This window comes from Cyprinodon tularosa, unplaced genomic scaffold, assembly GCF_016077235.1.
Source record: "Cyprinodon tularosa strain WSP-4 unplaced genomic scaffold, ASM1607723v1 ctg12, whole genome shotgun sequence".
NCBI classification, from domain to species: Eukaryota; Metazoa; Chordata; class Actinopteri; order Cyprinodontiformes; family Cyprinodontidae; genus Cyprinodon; species Cyprinodon tularosa.
The window spans coordinates 1,603,001-1,619,390 of NW_024038003.1; the positions used below are offsets into that span (position 1 = coordinate 1,603,001).

General features: G+C 40.4%; 1 protein-coding gene across 1 annotated transcript in view; it reads right to left on the reverse strand.

Moving 5' to 3' along the window:
* Positions 1–13,328: 13,328 nt before the first annotated feature.
* The window catches only part of LOC119773617 (semaphorin-6B-like), a 54,646-nt gene continuing 51,584 nt past the window's right edge, over positions 13,329–16,390 (reverse strand). Inside the window, exon 17 of the mRNA XM_038270678.1 lies at positions 13,329–15,323. Coding sequence (XP_038126606.1) covers positions 14,338–15,323 — 986 coding nt within the window. The 3' untranslated portion in view covers positions 13,329–14,337. The remainder of the gene's footprint in view (positions 15,324–16,390) is intronic.

Here is a 16,390-nt window from a genome sequence, read left to right on the forward strand (position 1 = left end):
ACAATTAGGTGCGAAAACTTATTTTGATTTCTAAAAGTAGAAAAAACATTGGTGTTCTCTAAAGCCCTGCCAATGTAGTTTAAAAGGGATCCTGAAATTTAACTGAAAAGCAGTGATGTGGCTGTTGACAGAAGAAATGTGAAGAAATTATGATTTGTCTGTTTAAATTGGATCAATTCCACTATTAGGATCAACCAAAATTGTTACTGATGGGTTAAACCAACTTTACGTGGCTAGTGTCTGTCTGTCTGTCTGTCTGTCTTTTATATATTGTTTAGTATATCTATCACTGGTCCTAATTAGTGCTGTATGTACATTTTAATATTTTCCACAAAAAAGAATATGTTCCAGCTTTTATTGCTATTGTGTGAGTTTCTTTCCTTGCTACTGCAGTAAAATTTCCCAGCACAGTGAAACAGCCCACCGGGAAGCTTCCCGACTTTCCCGATTGGCCACTCCACCTTTGGATAAAACTGACTCGCTATTACATTTAAGCACAAAATGATTTCTCACAAAGTAGACCATTTGCCCCACTGACAGCTACCCCATCCTTAGGGTTTATCTTACAGTAGGTGTTTTTACTTGAAATCTGTAATCATCATTAACAGTAACAATAAAAATACTTTCTGCAAAATACAAATTAGTTCCTTTTCTAAACCCATATTTCTCTCAAATGAAAAAACATACAATATTCTCAAAAAATGTTTTAATGATGTAGTTGTGATTACATTTTTCAAAAGATGACAATGTTTCTAAAAATTAGACACCTCATAAATTGAATTAGGATAAAACCTTATAATGTCATGATCTTAGCACTGATAGCTGGCCTAATTTCTCACTTCATTCACCTGTCTAACTCTGCCTGGTTGTTCATTACTGCTCATCTAATCCACCTGCTGCTGCTTTTATTTGTACCGCTCAGTCCCCGCCATCGTTGCCAGATTATTGATCCTGATGCTCTTGTTCATGTTCTCATTCTCAGGGGACAGGGGAGAGAGGGTCTGTTAGTGTTCCCTAGTGTTTCTGATTTCCTGATCCTGATCTGTCTCTCATTCATTGAGCATGTCTGTTCTTGTCTTGTCTCAGAGGAGAGAGCTGATTTTTAGCGTTCTGTAGTGTTCTGATATCCTGACCTGTCCTGCTGCTCAAGCACTGAGCCTGCCTGTTCCCATCTGAACATTCTGCCTGAACTATCTGGAACCCTGAACCAGCTTGTTCCTATTCTCATCTGTATACCGGGTTCCAAACTCCTGGACCTCTTAGCTTGTCTGTTCCTGTTCTGATCTGTTTCTCTGATTTGGCTTGGACTCCTGCATGTTCTCCGGGGCTGCAGCATCTGGGACACTCTGGGTGGCGCCTGTTGCATCTTGTTGGCAGCCCACTGGCTGGATCCTATCTATTTTTATGGAAATGAACTGAACTATTAAAACTGGTCAGTGACTCATATGGATAATCATCCTTCGTCAGATTATCTTGGTCACTAATCTGTGTTTTTCTCCAACCAGAGTTTCCAGTGACGGGCAGTGTCCCACCCTAGCCGCTGATACCACAAATCCACAGCCTGAATCTGTATTTTAATAAACCCTTTGAATTATCCCACTGTCTGGCTTCCCTTTAATACTGGGTCCTTCTGTCCTGCGTCATGACATATGAACTACAGCAGATTACAAAGATATTGGAAAATGATCCACATTGTATGAAATACTGCTGATAACATTGTCGACACACAAATACTGGACATAAACAGTAAGTGAGATTATATCTCACTAAATTGATTTCAGGTTTGGTTTGTGTCATTTTGAAAGACATTACAAACCACTTTGTTGTGGCTACATGTTTGCTTTAAGATAAATATTGGCTTTTGTTGAAAAATTTGGTTTAGGATTCATTATTCTATTTTCTAGCATTCCTTAAGATGACATTAAGTGAGAAGGGGTGGGAATGTGTCAGGATGAGTGGCGGTTTGTGGAGGACACAAATGCAGAGACGTAAACTGAGGTGGTTTCTTACAGATACACAACCCCAGGCAAAAAAGATGGAATCATCAGCTTCGGAGGATGTTCAAAACATGACACAAAACTAAATTAATTTCAATTGGCAACTGTCTGGCTTTAAGGAAACTGTTGGGAGCTGGAGAAGTTCCACCTTTTCTCCAGCAGAGTCCGCCGTGGATCCTTCTGAGTGAGCCTCCTGCACAGCTGCAGCCCATCAAGATCATCAGAGGATCCACTATATAAGCTGTCTTCAGACCTTGCCTCAACGCCGCAGTGTTGATCCAGTTGGACACCAGTGTCTCCTCTGTGAAGCTCTGGAAGAGCTAACCTGCCGAGCCGACACTCAGAGCCAAACCCGAAGAACCATAGAGAACTTCCATGCAGCTCAGGACTAAGACCTGGAAAACCCTAAGCCAAGGTCTGTTCATTAATAGTAGTGATGGGTTGATGAGGCATCATGAAACGTTTCGACACATTACCAAACTGTATTGATACTGTGTCGATACTGTGTCACTGAATACTGACACCTGCTGGACATTAAAAATCCCTACAGGCAACCTAGTTGACAGAGTTAACTGACACTGATTTGATGACCTATTATATACACTAATATGATGCAATTCATTGTATTATTATTAAAACATATTTGATATTTTAGACACAGTCAATGAATGAGAACCTGCATCATAATGTAATAATCTCTAAGTAAACATGTAGTAAATGAAGATGCTTGTTCACTGGTATTTTTTTTTACAATTTTTTATTCAAAAAAATAAGTTGTTGAAACGTTTTGAAATTCAGTCTGTTGTGCTTTTTTGATATTAGTTCTCCAGCTGTGGAAAACACCCGCTCACACAGCACAGATGAAGCTGGAGTGCACAAAAATTTTAAGGCCAGGCGGAAGAGGTTTGGATAAACCATCCTTTGGTTTTTCCAATATACAAGAGGATCCTGGGACCTCGCAATATTGCCCTCTGCCATGTATCTCTGCACCTCAAGGATGGCATCAGCTGTGGCACCTCCCCACTTCGAGATCAAAATGTTGCCAAAGGTCATCTTAAAAAAAAAAAAATAATAATTAAAAAAAAGTATTTTAGTACATGATTTACAAACAACAAAGGAATGATGCTCAATATCATGCCTGAAGTGGGGGCAGACAGCTGTTGTGAAGATGTTCCCGGCCGGGGCTCATTTGAGCTTCCAACTATTGAGGCACAGTCTGTCCGCAGCCTGCTGTACTTCCATTTTCACTCGTTCCCGTTCCTCCTCATACTTTTTGGCCAACAGTTGTTTGATGGTCTAAAAACCACACCAAGTCAAACCAGAAGAAAATCAATATATTTAAAATAAATTTGATGAATAAACTACCACTTTAGATAATTTCCACACAAACCTTTCTGGTTGGCAAAACATATGAGGGCTCAAGGAGTTGAACCAGCTCCCTGAAGCCTTCATTCTCCACAACAGCGAGGGGCTGGCAGTCCTTTACAATGAAATTAAGCACAGCATCATCAAGCATCTGCTTCCTGGAAGCTTGATGGTTAAAAATGAAAAAGTGTAAATTATTCAGAATTATCAATAAAACAAAGTCAGTAAGTTGTAAAATACCTGTATAGCCTACCTGAGTTCATCATGGGTGTATCATGGATTTCACTCTCATGCTTGGCCCTATAATGCCTCAGCATTGAGGAGGTGCTGTTATTTAAATATGCAAGCTCTGTTGAGCAATTGCGACATTTAACCTGTAGAAAATAACACGAACAGTAAACTAAAGGTCACTTTGAAATGAATTTCTACTCAGAAAATCAAGTGGAAACTCTGAGAGGAACAGGATGAAACAAGGAAATTAAAACAAATACCTTATTTTCCGAAATGACATCAAAGTGGTCCCACACGGCAGAAACCTTTCTTTTTGCTTGAGGAAGCTCCATAATTTTTGATGAATTTTATATTCGCAAAACACGCAAGATTGTTTTGGCAGATGCGCTTCCTTATAAAGGCTTGTCAATCAGTTCGAAACATCGGTCACTTTTCCGTAGCGATACACACGTCGACACAGGTTTCGCTCTATGAGACCGACACATGCGCCGACGCATCGGTGTTGCCCGACCCATCACTAATTAATAGACGTGAGACGCTGAAGCAGCAAGCGGACTCTGCTGATCAACTCCTCTCCAGATCCAACAGTGACTCTCCCAAAGCTAACCTCAAGAACCCTCAAGGTACAATTAGTAATCATCGGGAAATCAAGCTCCAACTTGCAACGCTAACTGAACTGTCTCTCACGCAGACTCCGGTGCAGGCACGTGCAGAGGGGGGGGGCTAAGGGGGCTTGAGCACCTGCCCCTTTTGCTCCATGATCCTAATGTGCCCTTTTGGTCCCTTTTTTTTTTTTTTTTTAATTTAAATAATTTTTTATTTGACACATGTACTAAAATTATTATTATTATCTTTTTTTTGGCAAGAAAAACAATACAATAAGCCCTCCGGTCACATTGTTACCTTTGACCTTTTGCCGGTGACGACGCACTTGCCTCTCGCACAGTCAGATAAGGCGGCTAACTGCAGAGCTAAAGGTAGCAAACATTCCACATTACACTGTGGCCGCTGCTCATTTGGCCCTAAGCAAAATCAACCATGATCGGACGGATGGCTATGTCTTCAGTCTGCACCGCCTCTCCAATGTCAACCTGAATAGACATGTAAGTGAAACCAAATGAGCCCCATGGATGATGCAGTATTGTTTGATCTAAAACACTGTTTACTCTGTGCTTTTAGTCTTTTACATTGAAAATTATGTTTTTTAATTCACTGTTCTGTAATGATTACAGAACAGTTTTTTTGTGAATTAAAAAAACATAATTTTTGGTGAAAATACTGGAGTAGGCTTGCTACTTGTCAGACAATGGAAAACTTTGAACGTTGTATAATTTCTCTACTTTAGCAAAGAGGAGCGGTTTAAACGAAGGAAAGTATAGGACGCTGCGCGCCTTTCTCTGAAGAACTACTGAGCGGGAGGAGAGAGCCAGGTGAGGAAAAGCTGTTCTTATCTATCGATTCAGTATTTTTATCATACAGACATTAGGCTGTTGTTCTTGTGCGCTAGCTGAGCTAGCTGCTAGCTAATGACTTTGCTAGCAAAGCAAGATAACTAAAAAGCTTCCCTGTGTCGTTAATGATAGTAGGACATTCTTCAGTATTACTTATGCAGTAGGGGCACATCGCCCGTCAAAAACCTATCATCTCCATAATGGATATATGTCTGATTTTCTAATTTCCTTTGCTGCATGATGTACATTTCATTTATTCTAGCGTTAGGTAAATGTATCTTGAAGGAGAACTCATCCAGAACTACCATGATAGATATATGATAGATATAATGTATGAAGCTGGTGAAAACAAAACTGCGCAGCTTATGAAAGGAGGATCGGTTGTCAGACCTTCTTTTGTTGGCAATCGAGAAGGATGTGCCAATCATTCACAGTGAGGTTATTAACATTTTTAAAGACATGGCTAACAGAAAACTGCTGCTGTGAACAAAAGAGAACAAAAATAGCAAAAATACTTAAAAGTTGGAAATTAGTTTTTAAACAGTTAAATCACCATGACGGAAAATAAGTTTTTGGATCATAATCTTGGATTTAGTTTGGGGGAAAAAGAAAGGCAAGAGACTGAAATAAATAAGACATTGACCTTCAATCAACACAGAAAAGATGAGACAATGAGGAAAAAAAGAAAAGAGAAACTGACAAGAAAAAACGAAGGGGAAAGATTGAAGAAAATGTATATAGGTACTTACAAAATACACTAAGACACAAACAGAGTAGGCTTTTCTCATGGTGACATGCATTAATAAAATGTTTGTTTTGTTCTTTTTTTTCTGCAGTTCCACGTTAAAGTTTGATGCAGCAGCTCTGCTTTTCTGAATGGACCGTCTCCATCTCCACTGTCAGTACAGCAAACCAGGCAGATATTCTTTTTTATAGATTACAGTACACTAAAAGGTTGCATTGTGCCCTTGTATGCATTTTTAACAGTTTAATTCTGTAAAGACAAAATATGTCTGGTCCAGCTCTGATTTACATCTTTGGCTAAATTGCAGGTTTGAATATTGTAATACTTTCCTATAACAAAATAGACCTGCAGAACGAAATTACTAATAAAATATTTTACATATGCATAGTTCTATGTTCTATGTAGAGATTTCCCTTAGCTTTGATTGTATGTCTCACAATTTTGTAATTTATCATTGTTCATTAAACTCTGAAAGCTACGTGACTTTGTTAATATTCTGTCCTAAAATGCGATAAGATGTGCCCTTTTTTTTTTTTTTTTTTTTTTTGAGCACCTGCCCCTTTAGTGGTCTCTGCACGGCCCTGCTCCGGTGAACCAGTATCCAGGCCCGAGCCAGAACCAGTACATTCTTTGTGCTTGTAACAAAATAAACTTGTTGAACTTTTATTCCTGTGTCCGTCAGTGGTGTTCTGCATACTTGGGTCGCTCTTTGAGAACCCATCATGACAGAAACAGTAAAAGCAATTAAAAAAAAAAAGAAAAAAATGGTAGTCAGTAAGGCTTACTTTTTTAAACCAAGCAGTGGGAAAAATTATGGAATCACTAAATTCTGAGGAAAAGAAATTGGCATCATGAAAAACAAAAGAAAGCTCTAACACATCATTAGTATTTTGCTGCACCACCTGTGGCTTTTATAACAGCTTGCAGTCTCTGAGGAATTAACTTAATGAGTGACAAACAGTATTCATCAATCTAACTCTAATTTTCTCTGATTGCTGTTGCCAGATCAGCTTTGCAGGTTGAAGCCATTTTCTTCAACTTCCACCAAATTTTTTTAAATTGGATTAAGATCCGGACTATTTGCAAGCCATGACATTCACCTTATGTGTCTTTTTTTAAAGGAATGTTTTCACAATTCTTGCTCTGTGGCAAGATGCATTATCATTTTGAAAAATTATTTAATAATCCCCAAACAATTTTAATTGATGGGATAAGAAAATTGTCCAAAATTTCAAGTAAAACTAGTGCAATTTTTGGAGATTTAATGACAGCCATCTCCCCAATGCCTTGACCTAATATGCAGCCCCATATCATCGATGACTATGGAAATTTGCATGTCCTCTTCAGGCAGTCATCTTTTTTGGAACAGCACCAGACAAAGGTTTGAGCATCATCACCTTGCCCAATGCAGAATCGAGATTCATCACTGAATATGACTTTTATCCAGTCATCCACAGTCCATGATTGCTTTTCCTTACCCCATCTTAACCTTGTTTTTTGTTTAGGTGTTAAGGATGACTTTCGTTTAGCTTTGCTGTAATCCTATTTCCTTTAGGTGGCTTCTTTCAGTTCAGTCACAGACATTGATTTCAGTCTCCTCCCAGCCGATCCTCATTTGTTTTGTTTTCCATTTTTGTTTTTTTGTAAACATAATGCTTTATGTTTTCTGTCTTGACGCTTTGATGTCTTCTTTGGTCTACTAGTATGCTTGCCTTCAACAACCTTCCCATGTCGTTTGTTTTTGGTCCACATTTTAGACACAACTGACTGTGAACAACCTACATCTCTTGCAACATTGCATGATGATATACCCTCTTTTAAGAGTTTGATAATCCACTCCTTCGTTTCAATTGACATCTCTTGTGTTTGAGCCATGATTCATTTGAATCCACTTGGTGCAGCAGCTCTCCAAGGTGTGATCACTCCCAAATTTTAGATGCAGACTAACAGGTCCAATTTGATCCAAGTGCTAGTTTTGGGGATGGAAATTTACAAGGTTATTCCACAATTTTTTCCTCAGCATTGAGTGATTCCATGTTTTTTTTCCCACTCTGCTTGGTCTAAAAAAGTACAGTTTCTCACAAGCACATTTTTCCTTGTTGATTTATTTTAATGTTTCTTAAAGCCAGACAGTTGTCATTTGAAATGACTTTAGTTTTGTGTCATGTCTGTGATTTGTTTTTTAATTCTACAAAATTAAACTGGATGAAGATCCTCCGAGGCCGGTGATTCCATTATTTTTGCCAGGGGTTGTAATAACGAGTGTTGGCAACAGAAGCATGAATCCAGAAATAACCAATCAAGGAACACAGGAACCAGAACAAAGGGGAACATGTGGGTTAAGGAGACAATGAAGGAATGAAATGAATCCAGCAAACAGAGCAGAGGTGGAGTAAACAGTACAAAGAATGGAGTAATCAACTGATTGGGAGCAGGTGTGGATAGAAGGAAGCTAGAGGAAAGGAGACTGGCACAAGGTAAACAAGAAATACATAAAAAAAAAAAAAAAATCAATCACAACCAGAAAACAACAAGAATGACACAAAATGGATATTAAACCAAAGACCTAGAAAACACAGAAAGACATGAATTAAAGTGTGTCAGAGAGCATTTCTTAATGTTATCTTGATTCTTAATGGGTCCCACATTGGCGAGGTTTCTTGCTGGTAGGAGGCCCCAGGCGGTTGCCTACCTTGCCCACATGGTAAGTCCACCCCTGCTGTTCAGGTAGCAGGCCTTTCACAAGGATAAAAATAAATTTCCTGCTGGTTGTTTTGAAAATTTGGTGAGTCCAAGACACAACTCTTTATTATTGTTTTCAGATATAAAAAAGTAGAAAATATAGTGACAGTAATATTAGTCCTTGGTTCAAGGATTCACATAGACCTTTAGGGAAGTCCCTGATTATGATACTTAAACTTTGTTGGCCTGTGATGCTTTATTCACATCATTTGAGTCTTTTGGCAGCTTATTTGTGAATGGTATTAAGGCAAACGCTTTTCTTTCTTATCAGGCATAATGGAGAGCTAATGGAGATGAGAGAAACATGTTCTAGCTCTAAGAGATGAAGGTGTTTTTGTGTAAAGCATGTTTACCAACCCCCAAATCAACCTAATATTTTTCTAACCTTTGAATTCTAAACTGAAGCTTGGGTTTCCATTGTTCTGTGTCTGCTGTATTCTTACAAAAAAAAAAACAGAATAAAAACTAAAAAGTGACAAAAGTATTACTTGAAATAACATGCATGTTATCTAAAAGCATGGAAAATGTTGAGCTATTCTGAGCATGAACTGTTTGTAAAGCAGCAGCCAGTGTCCTGCATACCAGCACAATGTTCACTTAATACAAATGCACCCATGAGAACAATTATCCTTCCCTATAAGTTACATTCAGTATCCAGCTCCCTCTAGTGGCATGGAAATATTGTGCATCAAAGGCTCAGAATCAGTGAGTTCAGTAGATTCTCTCTCAGACGTATGATGCTATGTATCCAACTATATGCATCTACTCAAGTTAATGCATTCAGAACCACATAAGAATGACACGAGTCGTTAATTACATAGTGCCATTTAATAGCAATACTGATTATTATCAGCTGCAGCTTAGAGACTGCAAAAAAAGACATTACAGGCATAAGTCAATTGAGAAGGCTCAGCAGCAGCTGAGGTCAGGCCTTCAATCCTAATCTAACAGGAAGGAGACAGCTAAACTCTGCGTTCAGTGAAAGTCACATCAGTTAACTTTACATACGTTTTATTCACAGCATCTTCACTGAAGGAAAAAAATAAGCCTGCATGGTCCTGTCTTAAAAGAGCGAGGACAGGAAGAAACATTTCCTGCCTCCCCAGAAAACCCAATACACATTACATTCAGGATGGTTATTTACACTATTCACAAAGACACAGAACAGCTCTTCAAAAAAAAAGAAAACACTCAAAAACACAACAAAAAACCCCCTAAAACAAATAAAAAATGAAAGAAACAAAGACACAAATTTGTGCTTTTCATTATTACTGCACAGAATGATGATAACAAACAAAAACAGGATGCACACTCAGTAATTAGGCCAAAGATCCCTCAGTATGGCAGTTTGGTTTGCAAAGAAAGACAATCACTTGACTGCAAACCAAAACCTCACAAATATGTCACACAGTGTTCCCCCAAAACATCAGTCCATTCATCGGCTTGTTTATAAAATGTTCAGGAATCATAAAAGTTTGATCCAAATATAGTTTAAGTCATGGCCTAGGTGAGCACAGAAACACTGCAACCACAGCAGGCATGACAAGTAGTCCGTATTCACTTTTACATATTTACAGTACATGACATGAGATAAAATAGCACTCAGCACATAGAGCTGAACAAATGATTTATCAACAGTAAAAGCCAAAATCTCTTAAAATAATAACACATTCAGAATGTAAGGTCCAAGGCATACATATCACAAGTATACTGCAATTAGAGAGCTCTTCAAAACCACAGTACATGAGAAAGGTGCACTGCTGACTGAAATGGTCTTCATCATGGCACTTAAAGACATGTTTCTCTCAGCATTTGTATTGTTGTATTTTCATTTTTTTTGCTTCTGTAAAATTCAGGCATCAGTAAGTCTTCCATCAGCTGGGTTTGGCACAACAATGTGATAAAGACACTCTTGTGACTCAGTGAGATCCATTCCTAACCATTTGATATGACTATTGATATGATTATCTAAAAAAAGAAAGAAGTATTAAGTTCATGAGAAACATCCTGACTGCAAACGAAACATCTGTAAAAAAAAAAAAAAAAAAAAAAAAAAAAAAAAATATATATATATATATATATATATATATATATATATATATATATGTGTGTGTGTGTGTGTGTGTGTGTGTGTGTAGTTGCAGCCTTACATTATTCCAAAGTTTATATGTACATTTAAAGTATATATTGCTGCCCACAAACCAGCATTCAATTGTCAATTAAAGGGACACTATGCAACATTTTGCAGTTAATTAATGTGTTCCATAACGTTATGGATGATTAAATGAGTCATTTCAGGTTGAACAAAGCTATTCTCGGCCGCCCTGGTGGTCTGTGGGGGAAATACTGCACTTGCAACTGCAGGAGCACCGACCCGCACCCACAGGCTCAGAAGTCTCACGAGAGTCAGTCTTGCTTTACGGCTAGAACTGCTACACCCCCCCAGTTAAAAGCATTCTCGTTGCTAGCACAGTGGCAATCGTTGTGCAGTTATGCTACGTTCACGCAGCAAAAGCAGCAAAATCGCGTCTGCTGCTTCCTTTTTGCTGCTTGTACCAGTTAGTTCTGACCCGTGGCTGAAGCAGCTTTGCTTGTGCGGTGCAAAAGTGTGTCTGAGGCGCGTTGGGCGGAGCTTCACTATCCTTTCTCTGCCTTGCAGCTATATTTGCTGTGATCAGTGGGAATAAAGTAGTTTTAATATGTGTTAAGTGAGAAAATACACCTGAAAACGTAATCAGTGCAGTCAGTTCATTCAGATTATTATCCTGCCTTCCATATTTTTTCTGTCGGAGCCGCTCAGACCCCCACATACCAGGGATGCGCCGACAGTATGGATCCCTTCATCAGCAGCGGTTCACCGCGGCATCTGGTAGGTGTTTTTCATCTAAATAATCCAAACTGCTTATTCTGCCGGCAGATTTCTGCATTTTAAGTTAATTTAGGCGTCAATAAACTGTTTAAAAGGAGTGATCATCAGCGCTGTGTCTCTCTCCCCGACGCGCTGCTTCAGCTGCTCAGACGTGCTGCGCCAGCTGCACGTCTGAGCAGCTGGCGCAGCACCGCACCGCGGGACCTTTTGCTGCGCCTTGACGCGCGTCAACCATTGACTTTGCATGTAAACTCGCTGCTTTTGTCGCGCCAGCTACGTCCAGTGTGAACGCAGCGTTAGTCATTCGCTGCTAAGCTCAAAACAACCGCGCCTGGCTTGACGGAGAAACCAGGAGAACAGCTGAGCGTATTTACGACAGTGCACTTTTACTTTCGCCCTCTGGGGGGAGCCTCGCTGGAAAATCAACACCGGTTGCATAGTGTACCTTTAACAGACTGTGTGTTACAGATCAAATTTTCTTTAAGTTATAATAAATTAATTTATTATAACTCAATTATTATGAATAACATCAACTCTTATTTTTCAAATAAGCTTTTCATACAATGAAAAATTTTTTTATTTGGTAACCCTAAGGATATGTTGAAACAATAAGTATTATTAACCTTTGATGGTTAAGTGACTTGACTAGTTGACTAGTGACTAGTTGAGTGACACTTTTAATAAGAAAAAAAATCTTTAGCAAAAACATAAGTGAAACAAATAACGGTACCACTGACAATAACTGAAAATTAAATAAATTTTTATCTTCTACTTCCATTAGTTTTGAATTTCAGCAAACGTCTAATAAGTAACCAGGGACCTAGCAGTTGAGGACTATAAAGGAGGTAAAAATAAATATTGGATATAAAAAAAAAGGTACTCTTTACATGTCATCCAGTTGTTTGAAAGTAATTACAGAAAAGAGTCTTTCCTATGACACCAGTGTGAATAAAAAAACAAAAACAGTTTACTTGAGTTTACTAGGATTATAACTGGGATGGTGTCCTTTTGTCAGATTATGCTAAACTCAAGATTTCCAGAAAAAAACCCAACTCCAGTTGGGTCAAGATTAAAACAAAAAATAAACACAGGAAAGGTCTCTGCTTGCCCATGGCTAAGTGTGGTGGAGGATCTGTTATGCTATTGGCCTGTTTCTCTTCATTGGTAGAGTTAACGGTCTCATGGTTTTCCAAAAAAAAAGGGCAGACATTTTCCAGCAAACATCCTTTATTTAGGACATTTCAATAGATGTCCCACAAAGAAACTGAATCCAACAAAGTGACAATTACTAAAGCTATTTTAAGTATTTCTGCCATTTGTGTCTTGACACATTAGCAGTTAACACATAAGCAATGGCCTTTGTTGTTAGGATGATTGGGAAAACAACACCAAACCTCATAATTGGTGTAAAATATAATCCTAGTCTGGGTTTCATAGAATTTGAGATGCCTGGGCAACGGCTCGCTGAGTCTGTTAAATCATTTGGTTCTCTACAACCGTTGTATTGTTAATTGTTTTTTCACACTGAATAACTGTGCTCAAAAGAAATGTTGGGCTGTTTTAAAATCTTGGATAGCAATAAAAATGTCCAGTACCGTACATTCAGTCTTTGCTGTAATTTGAAGCTGCAGAGAGTGGTTCTAAATATGGACCCCTACGTGGCACGGGACACACTGATGGGCTGAATATACATTTCCATTTTCCGGCTGTGAACATTTGATGCCTCAGAGCTTAGCCAGAGGTTTCAATCATCATCCCTGTAACTGTCACTTTAAACTGCATCGAATCTAAAAGGACCTTGACCCACTGTAGAGCTATATAGGATATCTACCCAACAAAATCAGGCTGGATTCCATAAATAGCAATGATACAGGCGTTTTCAATGGAGAACAAAACTGAAGTGATAGAGAAAAGTCTTCATATATTGCAGTGGTTTGAGTTTCTTGTCAGAACAACACCTCTGTTTTTTGTTTTTTTTTTCGATTCAGGTAATGCTTCCGACATCAGTCCAACGGTGTGGTGCAGCCCCACCAGGTGTCCTTGAGGAATCGTTGGTCATTAAAAAGAATGGGGTTGTAGGGAGAAAAGGGGTGGGTGTGTGTGTGTCATTACATAGAGGGTGCAGTTGGCAGCAATAGTGCTGACACTTCAGTCCTGCACTCTGCTCTCCACAGAGGAGAGTTATGGTCCCTTATCCCTGCGAGACATGTTAGAGGCATTTGGCACGGAAGTCATGCTTTCTATAGAATACTCGGGACCCACCTGTACAATCATGTGTAAGCATCTGCTGTATGTTTGTAGCAAGGGGAAGGAATACAAAAAAGCGAAGGGTTTTGCTTAGACGCATCTGTTCAGTCAGGACCACTGCCTGTTGATTCACTTCAGGCTTTAGATGCTTTTATAGTGTTCAGAGTTGGCAATTTTGCTTTAATAACCTTGTTGGTAATCAAAGCGACAGGAGATACACTTAGGAACAGATGGCTAGTAGTCTTGGTAAAATGATAGAGAATAGACAAAGCATCCAGTCAATTTGCAGAAGGAAGGCAATGATCTAATTCTCTGTCCTTTTCCTCAGTGCTCCCCATTTGGTTTGTTTTCTGTCTATCCCCCCCGTCCACTCTTTTCCCTCATCCCCAGAGCTGGAGAGAAAGGCAACTCTGCATTGCAGACACAGCAACAACCTCTGTTTGTCTGACCAATTAATGTTAGACAAGATATGAGTGGCAGAGCCAGCAGCCATTTGAAGGCAAAGACTCATTATGAGGTGAAGAGGTTCGCCTAAAGAGCTGAAGGAGAGGGAGCAGGATGAAAATGAAATATAGGTGCAGGGAGTAGAGGAAATGGAAGAGAGAGGGGCTGACTGAGGAGGAAGGAGTGATGTATGGAAATTTAACAGAGGGCTCCACGCATGGAAGAAATGCTTCACCTCCTCCACAGTCACTGGCCTGCCTGAGTCCTATCACTGCAGTTTTTATTACTCATCAGTTGGCTGAGATCCACCAGCTCCCCCAGCTCCCCCCGTTCCAGAGCCCCTCTCAGCAAAGCCCTGCTCAACCCCGGTGTGTGTTGCTGGGACAAATAGGCCTGGCCACCTGGAGGGGACATGGTAGGCGGTGGCAGAGGGACGGGGACCATCCCATGGCTGCTGAGGATGTATCCCTCCGGGGCAGGCCAACGCAAGGGCAGCGGCTCGCTGTATTCAACGGGGGCGCTGGGTGCTGAGACCACCCTCCGCCGCTCGGGGGAGTCCTGAGGGGTCATGGGGTAGACATATTCTCCCGCAGACTTCCTAACAGGGGCTCTAGGTGTCCCCTTGCCTCCTTTTTCTTGTTTGCTCAAGCAGACATAGTGCTGACGTGGTGTGTCATTCCCTCTTCCCTCACCGCCATGTCTTCCCCCTCCACCCTGCTGAAAGAGTCTAGTAGTCAGGTAGACAGAAGGGGGTATGCGGCAGGGAGAGCCCAGACCTACAGACCCTCCACCCAGGTATGTTTGGCTGGTATCCCATCCTCCGGAGTTGGAGTCAGACAGTCGGAGGCCTCTACGTTTCTGCTGTGGCGTGTGCTCCGGTGTAGGCAGGAACCCTGGGTCGAGCTCTCCTGACTTCACCCAGCCGTTGGGCATGACGAACAGGGTCTCTCCACCTTGGGAGCATGAACGCTCTCCGCCTCCCTGCCTCGTGACACTCAGCACAGAGCCGGCCATCCCACCTGAGTTACTCAGCAGGCCTCTGTCGCGCCGCTGGATGGAGGATTGGGAGCTGCTACCATGGCGACGGTTGGCAGGCTTGTGAGCCATGATCCAGCACACAGCAAGGCCAGAGAGTGCTGCTCCAATGGTGAAGGCCGAGACCGCAGATGCGACAAGGAGGTTGAGGGAAACAAGACTCTCTGGTTCAATCAACAAACTCTGTTGTAGAATACCTACAGAATTGAGACACGCAAATAAAAAAGAGCTATTTAGTGCAAATTACATCCTTAGGGTCCAGTCTAAAACTATTATCATAATCACACTACCACTACAATAACACATTTTTTTGGTTATCATCACACTGAGCTTTATAGAATTATTTTTGGAGAAAACTGAGGATAATCTTCTCTCTATTTTGTCGCAAAAACTACAGATTCAGTGAGTCCTGCACTTCTCATCAGTGCAGCACAGACCGCATCAGAAGATTCTTTCTTTCCATTTGCCTCGCCTGAGAATCTCTCCTCAGTGCATAACATTACCTCAGCCTTTCCACCCAACTCTAATCACTCCCATCTGCAGACACAGACTTGCCTCTGGCTCGGCTTCTTCAATGATTTCCTCACACGTTGAATGAGAGTCCATCAGGTTGGGTTTCTGGCACTACTTACCTCTAACAGGGCAAGTTTAAAGGAATGAGATAAACAGAGGATGCTTATATAGATTGTATGTAGCTGCAGGACAAAAGTCTAAGATCAGACCTAGGGGGCATTGACCTTGTTTTGTTATGTTTCGGAAACACTTAGCAACTGAATCCAAGCTAAGCTTCAAAGCGGATCTCTGTGGTCCTGCTGCAGACATCAGAGCCTTTCTATGACACAATGTGACATTATACCAAAGCTATTTCATGGTTGCTCCCTTGCAACATCCTCAAAAATCCAGCTTTGACACACAAAAATAAATCTCAAAAGCCACAGGAAGATAGATTTACCCCTCTTACAGTCTGGCTTTGTCCACACCCGTTCCACATTATATCTAATTAAAATGTGTCAGACTGGAAGCATTCTCAGCTCATTATCTACTTGATTCAGGTTATTAACAGAACCAGGATGAGTGGAATTGATCCTGCTGTGCTGGGATTAGGAACAAAGGTGCGTTTTCTCATCCATCTTTTGATAAAGCAAGAACATAATGTTCAGTCAAAAATAGATAGTTGAAGTGAAGAATTGAGCCACTAGATGGAGCACTTAATAACTTTACTATAAGGAGTCAGAAGTATCCCTGTTTTACTGCTGAAACCTAC